This window comes from Hermetia illucens, chromosome 7 (assembly GCF_905115235.1).
Source record: "Hermetia illucens chromosome 7, iHerIll2.2.curated.20191125, whole genome shotgun sequence".
Lineage (NCBI taxonomy): Eukaryota > Metazoa > Arthropoda > Insecta > Diptera > Stratiomyidae > Hermetia > Hermetia illucens.
In genome coordinates this window covers 2,088,123-2,102,693 of record NC_051855.1, presented here as the reverse complement: position 1 = coordinate 2,102,693, position 14,571 = coordinate 2,088,123, and the positions used below count along the sequence as shown (strand labels likewise).

Below are 14,571 nucleotides of genomic sequence, written 5' to 3'. Positions count from 1 at the left end.
GCATACAGACATCTAGCAGGGGTTTGCAAGGGGCAGGACAGAAGCACTTTATGTTACAAAATTGGCGAACCCACACACAAAGCAAATACTTGTGAATTGGCAAAAAGCTTTGCAAGGACAGCAGTCTGCAGAAAGATATGGCTCATGTTCCCAGTCCTCGGCGTTGCCAGGTCTTCAAAGAAAAGGAATGCAGCTGCTCACGACCTGATGGGGCAGATGTTGCAAGAAAAGAAAGCTAATTTGTTGCTTCTCAGTGAGCGGTACCGGCATAGGAGCTCACCATTGTGGTATGCCGATACATGTGCAACTGCTGCCATCTGGATGAGAGATACGGTTGGTTAACGGGGAGATGGCTTCGTTTGGGTTGGCGGTGCGGAATTGACGTTTTTCAGCGTTTACCTCTTACCGAACGAATCTATGCAAGCTTTTCGGCAACACTGCGGACAAGTCTGTGGCTAGAATGTCTGCGATTTGCCTGCTGATGTCTAATGTCGGAGGCACCTTATCCACTAGGAGTCGCTTGCTGATGAGTGCGGAAATGTACCGTAAGCGTCTAGCGCAAATACAAACACGAGCAGGTCTGCGAGTTATCTCCGCCTATCGTGCGTCTCTGTAATGGCGATCGCAGAAGTTATTCCAATCGCTCTCCGTACTGCCGAGGGGAGGCTTATATACTTCAGAAAAGGCTAAGGAAATAAGGAAGCTGTCGCTTGCGAAGGGAGAGCTGGTACTCTCTGCGAATGGTAACAATTTTGGGACGGAGAATCGAGAGGTAGATGGACCGCGCATCTTATAAAAGACGTGCAGCCGTGGTTCAATCGAAAGCATGGTGAGGTTGATTGTCACCTAACCTAACTAAGTGGTCATGAGTATTTTCAATCTTACCGGCACACAATCGGAAAATCAAGGTCGCCCGTCTGCATTTATTCCAAGGACGTGGTAAGTGATGCCTGCCACACCTTTCTCTTCTGCAGAAGGAGAGGAACGCCATCGTCATCAACTTCCAATGGAAGGGTTCCTTGCATCTGCGAACACCATAATTGAGGCCATGCTGCAGAGCGAGGACACGTGGAGCCGAGCGGCACGTTACAATCAAAGCATTCTTAAGGCGGAAAGGAATAGGCCTGGCCTAAGGCAATATGTCAAAAGATTCCGGGCCAGAGTCCTAGACGCTCCAAGAGGGTGTTTGAGCCATAGTCTGAGCGAGGAGTCCAGCCCTTTGTGCGTAAATGGATTTTAGCTCCCGAAATGTTTGTACTACGTTATTACTTGATGGTACCAAATGTTTTACTTCTAGAATTAACTTAAGGGGGGCTTTCAGGAAAATTTCTAAAATATGGTGACACGCTATTCATCATCATCAACGGTGCAACAACCGATATCCGGTCTAGGCCTGCCTTAATAAGGAACGCCAGACATCCCGGTTTTGCGCCGAAGTCCACCAATTCGATATCCCTAAAAGCTGTCTGGCGTCCTAACCTACGCCATCGCTCAATCTTAGACAGGGTCTGCTTCGTCTTCTTTTTCTACCATAGATATTGCCCTTATAGACTTTCCGGGCTGGATCATCCTCATCTATATGGATTAAGTAACCTATTGAGCCGGATTTTATCGACAACCTCACGATCATGGTATCGCTTATAGATTTCGTCGTTATGTTTGTTAGTGATGCTCATTTTTGTCCCAAATATGATGATTGGTAGCAGAACGCAAACATTTCCAGTACCGTCCTATCGATCAATGACTAAATACATTCTAATGCTACTACTATAAAGGATAGAAAATTACTACAAACTTGGCGAAGTCATGGGGAGAGAAACAACTTTGAATATCTTCTTTTCTCGGGTTGGCTCTTAATTTTATACACATTCATTCCAACATACCTTCAAATCATCCGCGTCAGTCAAATCCTCATCTGAATATCCTTTCATCGCCTTCGTCGCCACAGGACCCATGTAGTTATTGACTACTGCAAATTCCATAAGAGATAGGAATACAAAAACCGAACAGGACGACATCCATACGTCTATAGCTTTCACATATGAAACTGGAGGCAAGGATTGCTGTGATTGTGTGTTTTGTGTTGCCAGCGTTAAAAGCGATGTCACGCCCAATGTTACTCGTGCTGGTATCGCTTCCGGTTTGATCCAAAACGATATCCACGACATAACAACAATTAAAGCGGATGGGATGTACGTGTGAAATAAATGATAGCCTAGGCGGCGTCTTAAATTAAACACAACTGCTAGACATGTAAAATTTCCTAGAATTGCGAACGTTTTTTTAAAATTCCAGTAGTGGCGTATACATGGAAAGTATAAAGAAAAGTACCAGAAAATTAAGAATGAAAATTAAGCAAAAAATATAGTGAGATTCGATAAAATTAAAAAGAAAACCGTTTCAGGAAAATACAGTAATTATATACACTCTTTAGTTGGTTTTAATACTGAAATTTCCGTTTGAATTTGGGTGCACATCGCACAAGTTTCAAGATTGGGACTGCTTTCTAAATTGTCTTCCCAGCTTAATATTTATAACTACTCCTGCAATTCAACATTGGAGGGTTTAGCAAAAAGGGCGGCGTGAAATAAACTAAATAAAAAATAATCTACCAAAGCCTTAATAACAGTAAAAAAAATGCCAGTCGCTGCTCCCAGGAGCCCAACTCGCGCTGAATACACACATAAGAATAATAATAAACTACGGATAATTGGATGGATTAACTGAGCCGGATATAATTTTCATGTGAATTTACGGGAACATAAGGAGTTATATGGTAGATTGTCAACATCATATTGGAGCCTACTGAGCCCCCATATGAACTGCTACTTTTAAGCCACTGGGCAAGCAGTCTAGAATCTCGTTCAATTTAGTAAATGAAATGAATTTTGACGAAAAATCACAGTTTCAGTTGAATCATCCTAGCTTCTTCTTCTTTTTCTTCAGCCTTTGTCCCGTTCACAAGCGGGGTCGGCTAGTTGAATCATCCAAGCTAAGCGCTAGTAAGTACTTACAAGAGTAATTGGCTATATATGTCGTATTTTCTTTAGTTTCTGAAATAAACTAATATTAAGAATCGAAAAATCAAAAATTACTGACGGTTTCGTCCAGGGCAGAGGCAACTCATCAGACGCTGCCTCATCTCTGCCCTGGGTTTTTGCGATGATAAAAGGGAGCGTTTTTCCACCTGTTGGCACTTTCGGTCACGCTGCTCCTAGGCCAGAAGTGAGGCAGCGTTTGATGAGTTGCCTCTGCTCTGGACGAAACCGTCAGTAATTTTTGATTTTTTGATTTTTAATGCTTGGGGTGCTACGCTCCAAACTAGGGATCCATGAACTAGAAAACGTAGGAGTAAGTTGCTCCGCATCTAGTCCGGTCCACCATCAAGTGGATGTGAACTTAGGATCCCGCATATCCTAAACAACTACCTAATATTAACATTTACTGATCAAAGTAATGTTGTGGCCGGGGCTTTGCGACATGGTCGGTTCAGTTCATTTGCCTTTCTCAAGTTCAATCCGACAAGAGAGTGCACCCTTCTCACAAAGTAAAAAAAAACCTAACAATTGGTCACTTTCTCCTAAACTCACGAATCCAATTTCATTTGAGCAAATTTCAATTTCAGGGTACTGTAATTCTGTAGTGTACCGTTACTGTCTTGAATGAAATGCTCTAACACACTTCAAGGCCCTGATCCAATATGGATTGTTGCGCCAACGATTATTATCGTTATTATAGTCACACCGGTTGACCTAGAGTGAATGCGCATGCATTTAACCACGCAAAAGTTGATTTTTGCTTCCGTTGAGTCAACGTTGAATTTGAAGTTCACAGCCAGGGTCGGCGTACTCAGGAATTAGCGGGACCGGCTGATCGGACGGACAAATGATCAGCCGAGCAGACATCTCCAATTAGGTTTTGAAGAAGGAGGAGGTGCAAGGAGGAAAGTGATTTCGAGGAATTGGGTTTTGTTCTTGGACGGAAGAATTTATGGAAAAGCCGCAGGAAGCTAAGGGATAGGGATTCCCGCAGTAGAAAGGAGGGTCCTAGCTTGGCGGTTAATAATTAGGAAGTTTTCATGGGAATTCCGTCGGAGATCTGAAATTAGTGACTATAATATGCGATCGGCTCATGTGATGGGTAGTGAATCATACAGCGAGAGGCCTTGATGTTGATGTTTCTGGAGGCTTGAAACTCCATCATACGCGTCCTCGCTGACTCAGGAGCTCCCTACCGATAATGTTTTTACAGTAAGAGTGATATTTGATGGAGGATCGCAAATACAAAGGGTAATTTTTAAGGTTTTGTGTAAAACAAAACCTTATTAAAATTGATTCAATGTCTGTCTGTCTAAACCGATCCGAACGAAATTTGGTGGACAGATGGGAGCTATGCAATCCCACTCATACAGCGAGTGGCATAAATTTAGGTGGAGTTTAAAGGGGGGCTCCCCATACATGCAAAGGGGGGGTTCAAAAATGTTTTTCACCGCATATAGTTGTGTAGGGTATCAAATGAAAGGTCTCAATTTATACTTTCCGAAACTGACATTAGTTTTGGCATAAATTGCAAAGTGCGTGAGTGAGGAGTCAAAATGTACGCACTTGAAGTGAGACAGGACTCATTTTCGGAAACTACTCAACCTAAAAATCCGAAAAAAATCAGGGTGGTGCGCCTAGATGAAATCTAGGCCTCAAAATATGTCCCATTCCGATATTTGCTCGAATAAACTTACTAATAGTATATTACCACTTTTTAGAAATTTACTGAAAAACCTCCCTTAAATTCATCCTAGGACTCCCGAATTTTGTACCAGCATAGAGGACAATATTTCGTATATACGTGCTAATCTGGAAATCTGGCCATTAACGCCAAAGTTATAGCAGTTCAAACTTAGCAATTTCGCACGAATTTACTGCTTCTAAAGTCATGCAAATCAGATGCTGACGTCATAATTAACGAGAATAATTGAAATTCGAGTGAAATATTAAAATTCCATTCAAGAAGAATCTAATTCTCCCTAGCCCTTTTTAAGGTTTTGTGTAAAACAAAACCTTATTAAAATCGATTCAATGTTTTATAATATATTTGATGTTGGTTAAATTGTTGGCATTTGCTAATACTCAGAGTGTGAAGCGTATGAGGTTGACCATTATCAACACAGGGCTTTCCATCAAATGATTTATTTAAATCGCTTTCTAGAAAATAGAGGGCAATGGAATTTTTAGCTATATTACACGGAGCTGTCGTTTACTCGTCGCTCCTCACATCTGTTCCTTTTTCTTCAGCCTTCAGTTCACAAGCGGGGTCGGCTCGTGGTGATCGGTTTCGTCATTTTATTTTATCAAATGCCTAATCAGGATGTAATCTCGAGACCTTTAAATCCCCATCCAGCGTGTCAAGCCACTATTATTTTGGCCCGCTTTTTGGTTGCTTACCATTGCTTTCGATGTTCTGACCAATACTGTTTGTTGAATTCTCGTTAGTGTGAATTACCTGACCACACCATCGAAAACGCCTCTCTTGCAATTTTTCCACGATCGGTGCAAACCCATATCGATCGCGGATATTCTCATTTCAGACGTAATCAAAACGTGTCACGCCACCAGTGCAATGCAACATCTTAGTCCTCATTACCGCAAGACGCCGTTCATTGTCCTTTATAGTCGGCCAACACTCAGAACTATATAGAGAGCGGCAGACGGACGACATTGCAGTAAATTTTAGATTTGGGACATGCGCTGATACGTCGACCACAAAGAACACCAGTTGGGGAATGCCACTTCATCCAGGTTGCATTAATGCAGTTCTCCATTGGCTGATAGCATTGACTCGAGATATTTAAATCGCTGAGTTCTGGCAGTGGCAGTAACCTGCCCTTCGAGATATTTAAATCGCTCAGTTCTGACAATGGCAGTAACCTGCCCAGAACTGAGCGATTTCAATATCTCGGGTCAATGCTATAAGCCAATGGAGAACTACGTTATGCTGCTCACATAGGGAAACACAAAACCTTTTATACCTGAAGCGTCAAACTTCCGGTTTCCCGACTTGTTTGGAATTTCGCGGGAGGATGTTGTGCTTATGTGGTTGCGGTATTTCCTAGTCTTTCTTTTTGGATCTAATCGTCTAGTTCATGGCAAAAGAAATCACGAGTATATGTCGGCCGCACTAAGGCATTGAAATACATCCACCACATTTTGTTTTGATAAGTTCGCTTTGAACATTTAAATTCCAACCAGCGCGAAAAGAAAATGAAGAGGAACTAATTGACCTTTTACTCAATTGGGGGATTAATCTTTTTTACAGAATATGGTCATTTAGGTTATGAAATGAAAGATCTCAATTAGTACTCTTTCAAATGATTTTCTTTCTTATATTAAGTGGAACACAGGGCAGTTAGGACTCAAAATCTGTGCCTCAAAAAGTGAAACAATCCTCGCTCTCAGAACTTATCCAACCAAAAAATCTGAGAAAAATCCCGGCAAAATACATTCCATTCCGATATCTTGAAATATACTCGTAAATAAAGTTGATAATAGCATACAACTATATTCTAGAAATACCCGAAACCCCCCCCCCCCCCCTGAAGTTTATTCTGGAAGTATAGCGTATTAGATTATATAAGCGATAATAGAAGACATAATTCTGCAAAGTTTGATGCCAATCCAACTATTATTAATAAAGTTATTGAAGGTAAAATTTTGAATTCCACGTGAATCCATTGTATTTCAATGATTCTGAGCCACTAATTTAAGAGGCACCTCGCTCCGCCATTAGTAGATGGCGGGTTCAGGCCAACTCGTCCGTAAGCAAAGGTAGTTATACTAGCTAAAACCAATCTGGGTTAAATCCTGGCGGTTTCGGAAAATATAATTTACACCCTTGTCAACTTTTGAATTATACGAAACAAAAAGCAAAAGGCCACTGGTAGCCGCTTTCTGTCACATTGCTCCGCAGAGTGGATGCCCGAGGCAGCGTTTGATGAGATTGCCTCCACACTGCGATCGGAACAGATTAGCCACAAAATTTCCTGTGGGTAGTGATATTTCCAGATGGATATATATTTACGTTACCACCAGCGGTATTCAACTTTTGTACTTATATAAATACATATACTAGCGGATCCCGTCGTGCTCCGCTACGCACGTATACCATACTAACATTAGGTCAAAAATATTAAGTTTTTTTAGTTCAATGTATGTATTAATATTAGTGTACATAACATTTTTTATTTGATTTTACGGTGCATGATTAAATAAATTTTTTGGTGATCCGACTCTGGAACATGCTACATATAATTGCCCATGAGAAATCACGGTTCCTTCAAATTCACACCACACACTTGAAGTGTCCTTGAGCTTTATTAACGGTCATTCCAAAGGTTGGCATCCCTGTTGGTATTAATGGAATGTGAGGTATCAGTAGACCTTCTTCTTTTGCTTTGTCGGTAAGAATTGTTGCTTCGGTCAAATTTGATATTAATTTTTTTCACCGAAAGTTTCGTTCTAAAGCAAAGTTTTGGTGAACTGAGATTTGAAAGAAGTATGGCTTTGACATTCAAATAATACGGTAGCATACCGGGTGGTTCCGAAGAATTCAAGAATTCAATCGGACAATTGACTGCGTCTTCTTCATTTGTAGTAGTATCAATGGATTTGTATGACACCAAGTCACCTGGCAAATTTGGTTGAACTGGACAATTTATTTAATCAACAGTTGCATTTTTTTGGCGCTAAAATTGCGCGCTGACTGCACTCGGTGCAAATTGTACACCCCCTTTTTATATGTATGGGAACCATCATCTGAGGCAGAGGAAACATCGACCGTGGATGCTATCACCAGGTCCGGAGTCTAACGGCTCTACGCCTCACTTTCCATCCACAGCTCGCGTGATCTTATTTTGAAGGCTCGCGGGAATCCCCCTGCTTGTTTATCCATCAGGAACCGGTGCGGACCCACATGTCGGAAAGGACATGTGAATTTTTGTACAATGACGCATCTGGGATTCAAGCGTATGAAGGACCCCCCACCCCCACATTCCCGAGAATGGCTAGCACAGAGAAGTGAGAGCACGTGGACAGACAGACAGACAGACGGGCGCACGGACGGACGGTGGTGGACTACTTGGCCACCGTGGCATCTAATGCTGCGAGCGTTTTAGATTTGGAGAAGGGGGTGTTCAAACGAATCACAATTCTGTCAAGAACACCAATTGCAAAGGCAAAGAATGATGGGCTAAAAGAAGATAGGTGACCAAAAAAGGCGATTTCGGTACCCAACGGATCTGACCAATAGGTACTCCAGCAGCACCAAAAAGATACATTCAGAAGAAGCTCATCAATTTAACGATCTCCTGCAATACTAAAGCAAAAGAGAAAGCTCATGGGAGCTCAGTAATTGAAAAAGGTGAAGTAGTCTTACTGACTGAGTAATCTGGCCAAGACACACCGAGAACAGAGCCCTTACCCAGAAGAACTACGTTTTAAAAAGCTTGGGACTAAAATAGTTGAGCTGTCCGAATTCATCAAGGGCAATCAGAGCCTGCAATAAGCTATAAAGAACATGGTGAGAGCCATCGGGGTGCTTTACAGCAGGTCGCAGGAAGAAAAAAGAAAGCCTAAGGAAAAGCCGAACATTCCAACCCCAACAGTGTCACAGGCGACCCAAGTGACCTTCGAAGTAAGAGAGTGCGAGACAAAGAGGGGGAAGCGTTGGGAAATCAACAGCACCAAAAAGAAAAAAACGGGTCTTGGCCAGTTCAACAAATGGAACTAAAAGTTCAGAGGGGCCCAAAGTGCCCAAAGTGCCCAAAGCAGGAATGCCGGCTAGCGAGCAAAACTGAAGGAAAATAAGAATGGTGGTTGGAGTAAGGTCGTGAACAAAAAAAGGAACGAGAAACCACAGGTGCGAATTCACCCAAAGGTAGTTGTAATCTCCAACAAGAGAAATATAACGTATGCGGAGATACTGAAAAAGGTGAAATGTGACCTCGACCTAAAAGACCTAGGCGGAAATGTCAGCAAAATCCGGAGGACCCAAAAAGGGATCTCATGTTTGAGCTGAAAAAATCCAGTGTTAGAAAAACTGCCTTCTTTCGTAATCAAGTTATAAACTCACTTGGGGAGGATGTCGCCGTTAGTTTCCAAAAACATGAGATCTATATACAGTGCAAGGATCTTGATGAGGTAACATCCAGAGAAGAGATCTGCACTGCATTGAAGCAATAATTCAAGTTGGAGGCGGTACTCAAGGCAACAGATCTCTTTAAAGAGGTGCTACTAAGGGAACAGATCTCTTTAAAGAGGTGCTTCAAATGCCTAATATTTGGACACTTCGCGAAGGCATGCACTAGCGGCATCGATCGGACCGATGGTGTGGGGAGAAAAGACATATTGCCAAGGAGTGCAATAGAGACCCCAAACGCATTTTGTGCGAAGGAAAGGAGGGTCGGGATAACCAGCGTATTGCCGCAAGTGGTAAATGCCCGGAATTTAGGAAAGCGTTAACTGCAGTGAAAAAATGAGGTTAATACAAATAAACCTCAATCATTGCAGGGTCGCACAAGATTTGCTTGCGCAGACTACTTACGAATCCGCGATGGAGATTGATATCATTAGTTAACCGTAAAGAAATCTTGACGTTGGTATATGGGTCATAGATTCGACTGGTGGAGCGGCGGCAAGGGCGTGCGGTCGTCAAGTCATACAATATAACATGGGTCAGGCGGCTAGTGGCTTTGTGTGCGCCAAAATAAGAGGTACATTCGTATACAGCTGCTACGTCCCATCGAGCCTCACACTGCCTGAGTTTGAAGACCTGCTAGGCGATCTTGTTCACAACGCAACAGGACGAGATCGAAAGGTGATAGCCGGCGACTTTAATGCGTGGGCTAAGCAGTGCACTGCAGTATAGACTGATGCGGAACATAGCTCTCTGAGGCCAACCGATCTCTCGCTGAGGATGAGCTGTCTCTCCTCTGGGACGGTGTGTGCCTTTTCAGTGGTCAAGCCTCTCGTCTACCAAGACCGTTAGTGAGTGGTGATAGCCACACCCTGTACGAGGTGACCCTACTATTAACAAAACGCTACGGATCTAGACTGGGGAATCGAAAAACACCTCCCCAATCCAGGGTGTCATGCGAACCGTGACCATTGGATAGTTTACAGTCGGGGGTAATTGACTGTATTCGAGCGGAGCCTCACTGATACCTGGTCGCCTCAGTGAGTAAGTTAGACCTTACCGTGCTACAGGAGGCTATGGCACGGCGGACGTCTTAACCCCCATACTCGTGGGAATCAAATGAGCACAAAAAACGAAAACAAAACGAAAGCCAAACAAGCGGGGCCCCGTACCGCACCAAAACTGGTTAATCAGGCGGAGGCACGTCTCCGAATTACTGAGAGCCAGGTGATTACACCCAAGAAGGGGGAAGTTGGGACGTCAAGCAGTGGATCCAAGATGAACATTGGTATACTGCGTGACAGCAGCCAACGAACACCACTGCTCAAAGAGCAGGGACCAGCAAAAGCACGTCTGAGATAAATATAACAGACGTCAGGAAGAAGACAGGTCTCAGTGGCGCCGGTGTTAAGTGGTACCTGCGCTATCTCAAGGAAGGCTTGAAACCAGAAGAGGCCCTTAAGAAGGCTCAGGACAGACCTAAGCCATCTCTACCGGAGTCGAGAAAGCGGGGAGCAGCAGAGATCAGCCCGCATGAAGGGAATGCTCCCAAAAAATCCAAACCTGAACCCAAGGGGGGAGAAAACCCGGGCAGGTCAGGAGTGAAGGCAGAACCCAGGAAGCCCGCCATTAGCTATGCTAATGAGGTCAAGGGCATTCGACTGGCCATACTGCCAAAAAGGTTTCCCGAGCATACTCACTCGTGAGGAGCAGGAAATCATTCAGGACCTTGTCGTCAAGCAGATAGTCAAGGGTTGGACGTCGAAACGGGTGTTCACCGGGGGGAGGCCTTATACTGGTGGACTACGCGACGGAAGACACCGCAGAATGGGTTAAAACCATAGTTCCTAGATTGCCAGGCTGGGAAGGGGTGGAACTGTGGAACATGTGCTGGGATGATATACCAGGAGCCCACATGGTGACAGTTTTTCTGCCAAAAGCCGCGGCAATAGAAACGGAAGACCTTATGAGCCTCCTAATTGCTCAGAATAAAGATCTCCATACTCGACTATGGGGAGTCTTCAGAAGCAAGGTGGAGGGCAAGGGTAAATTCCTCGCGATCGGAGTAGATGACCGATCACTGGAGGCAATTAAACGTCGGAGTTGTCATATCAACTATCGATTTGGCAACATACTCGTGCATGTGCACAGGGAAAAGCCGAGGAAAGAGACCTCGGAGGAGGCATCGGGTGGAAAACTTACCGAGGTCCCTGAAGAAGTCTCGAAAGCCATAGAGGCGGAAAGGACTGGATCAACCAGGGAAGTAGACCTGATGCCCAGTGAAGAGCATAAGCTGGACGACCTAGACCTAGGACTCCTAGGTCGCGCAGGAAAGCGCCATGTCGGAGAAGGAGGGTGACAGTGGAGAAGAGCTCCAAACAATAACAGAGCCAATGGTCAGCACTAAGATAACCCAGATAAACCTCCACCATGCGAGAGCTGCATCTGCAGTGATTGCAAGGAGAACATTGGAATAGTGCTGGCTCAGGAGCCCTGGGTGTACCGGGGGCAGATTCGCGGTCTGCAAGGAGGAAGCATGGAGGTAATTTGGGACTCTTCTTGTGAAACACCAAGAGCTTGCATAATTCTTCAACATAATTTAAAATGCAAATGTCTTTCAGAGTTCTTAACCGGGGACCTTGTGGCTAGCCGGTAGGAGCACTCGAGCGGCAGTTGGGGTATCAGGATACTTCCCAGGAGACGAGCCGGGCTCCACCGGAACAAGTAGCAAAACTGACGAGGTATTATGAGGAGAGGGCGTTATCACTTCTTCCCGGCTGCGATGCCAACGCCCACCATGAAGTCTGGGGAAGCAGCGACACCAATCGTAGAGGTGAATACCTTCTTGAGTTTATTCTTAGCAATAAGTTTGTGACCAGCACCAGATAGGAGGTACTAGATATTACTCTAGGAAATAGCCTAATGAACGGAATGGTCAGGAATTGGAGGGTGTCGGATGAACACTCAATGCCTTATCACAGGATATTCAGATTCGACATTGAGGGTAACTCCGAAATAGAAAGAATAATAAGGAATCCCAGCAGAACGGATTGGGAATCCTACACAACGCACTTGAGCAACAATATTGCCCACCTTCAAGGGGGCGGTGACATCAGGAACGAACTGGAATTAGAAACGGTGGTGGAAAACCTCAACACAATCGTCATTGACGCATATGGGGCCAGCTAACCGGCTAAGACAGTCAAGTCATCAAGGGACCATGGTGGAACAAGAACCTGGTCAGAATGAGAACAGGGGCACGAAAACTCTTTAACCGGGGACTGGCAGAGGTATAAAAATGCACTGACTGCGTACAGCAATCAGCGATCAGGGAAGCGAAACGGAACAGCTTCAGGGAATTCTGTGAAGGGATTGAACAGATCACAGAAGCAACGAGGCTTTACAAGGCTGTAGCCAAAGACGGGGGAATAAGGAGGACAGGGTACACCTGCTTCTCAGAACTCATTTCCCAGGGTCTCACCCCTCGGTGGCAGGCGACAACAACCTGCCTGACACCCCAACAACGAATAAAAGGAGAAGGAAGGAGAGCTGGAAACTAGCTCAGAACCTAGGCTAAGATGGGCAGTGGGAACTTTTCAAATCTCCCGGAGTAGATGGCATTTTCCCAGCACTTATCCAGAGAGGCCTAGGAATTATCTTAGAATCTCTTCTGAGAGTGGTAAGGGGGAGCCTAGCATTGGATTACATATCAAGGGCATGGAGACGGGGAGACGGGTCTTTATTCTGAAAGCGGGTAAAAAGGATCCTTTTCACCCTAAATCTTTCTAACCAATTTGCCTAACATCGTTCGTACTCAAAACGGTGGAGAAGGCCATAGACAACTATATTAGAACTAACGTTCTAAAGCGTAATCCCCTACATCACTGTCAACACGCTTGCCGGGCAGGACGGTCAACTGAAACTGCTCTGTATCAGCTGACAGAAGTACTATGGGATGCCATAGAAACAAAAGAAATTGCACTGTGCGCGTTTTTGGATATCGAAGGAGCATTCGACAACACATCGTACACAGAGATACAGGATGCCCTGAGCCGCAAAGGATTGGGAAACACACTGGCACTCTGGGGGGGGGGGGGGTCTGCTAGAAAGCAGACAAATAGAGGTACCGACAGGTACAAATTCTATTATCATGAACACCACTCAAGGCTGTCGACAGGGTGGAGTACTATCGCCGCTGATGTGGAGTATGGTAGTGGATGAACTCCTGGACGTGTTAACAAATACTGGAATACAAGTCCAGGGCTACGCGGACGACATTGTTTTAATCTGTAGGGGCAAATATGAAGATACTCTATGTGATAGAATCCAAACTGGATTAAGTGTTACTAGTGCCTGGTGCAGGAAGGTGGGGCTGCGGATCAACCCAACCAAAACTAACATAGTACCATTCACTAGGAGGCGTAAGCTGGATCCCCTGAGAGCCATAACATTACATGATATGGAGGTGAAACGTGAAACAGAGGTCAAATATTTTCGAATTACACTAGACCAAAATTTACTCTGGAAGACACATGTCGGAAACACTTGTCGGAAAGCCACGAGGGCTCTGATGATTTGCAGATCCATAGCAAGGCACTTAGGTCCAACCAGGTGAACTCTAAACTGGTATGGGAATGCACACAGGCCATGCTGGGTTGGAAGGCAGCGGACGAACTAGCCAAGAAGGGAGCAGGGACGCCTTTACACGGGCCAGAACCCTTCTGTGGAATCGGAAACGGTTTCATGGCTATGAATCTAAGAAATGAAGAGAAACGGTTGAGGGAACTATACTGGACGGGCCTACCAGGGATGGAGCAGTCCAGGGTGCTTATTGGGAGATACGAACCCATGCGTACAAAGGATTGCTTAAACCCCACCAAAAAGAACCTCCGAATCATAGTGGGAATTCTCACTGGTCATTGTCGACTGAACTATCACCTAGGGAAGCTAGGAATATCTACGAACACTGCCTGCAGGTTTTTTGAGAAGGAGGACGAAACCTCTTTACACGTCCTGGGACAGTGTCCGGCACTTGTCCAAAGTAGGTCGAGACATCTGGAAGAACACTTAATACCAGATGCAAAGCTGAAAGATCTGGAAGTAGGGAACATATTAAAGTTCCTTACGGTTACAGGCCTGCTTGAGATACTATGATCAATAGGTACACTCTAACCAGTAAAAGGGGCACAATAGTTCTTCAAGGACGCGGTGAGACTTTTCCTTAATAGAATAATGATAATAATAATAATGGGTCAGAGATTCGACTGGTGGAGCGGCGGCAAGGGCGTACGGTCGTCAAGCATAACATGGGTCAGACGACTAGTCGCTTTGTATGGGCATAAATAAGCGGTACATTCGTATACAGCTGCTACGTCCCATCGAGCCTCA

At 44.6% G+C, this 14,571-nt stretch overlaps 1 protein-coding gene across 1 annotated transcript in view; it reads right to left on the bottom strand.

Moving 5' to 3' along the window:
• LOC119660776 (glycine receptor subunit alpha-4) overlaps nucleotides 1-14,571 on the bottom strand; it is a 139,926-nt gene that overhangs the window by 17,478 nt on the left and 107,877 nt on the right. Inside the window, exon 6 of the mRNA XM_038069552.1 lies at nucleotides 1,884-2,263. Coding sequence (XP_037925480.1) covers nucleotides 1,884-2,263 — 380 coding nt within the window. The remainder of the gene's footprint in view (nucleotides 1-1,883; nucleotides 2,264-14,571) is intronic.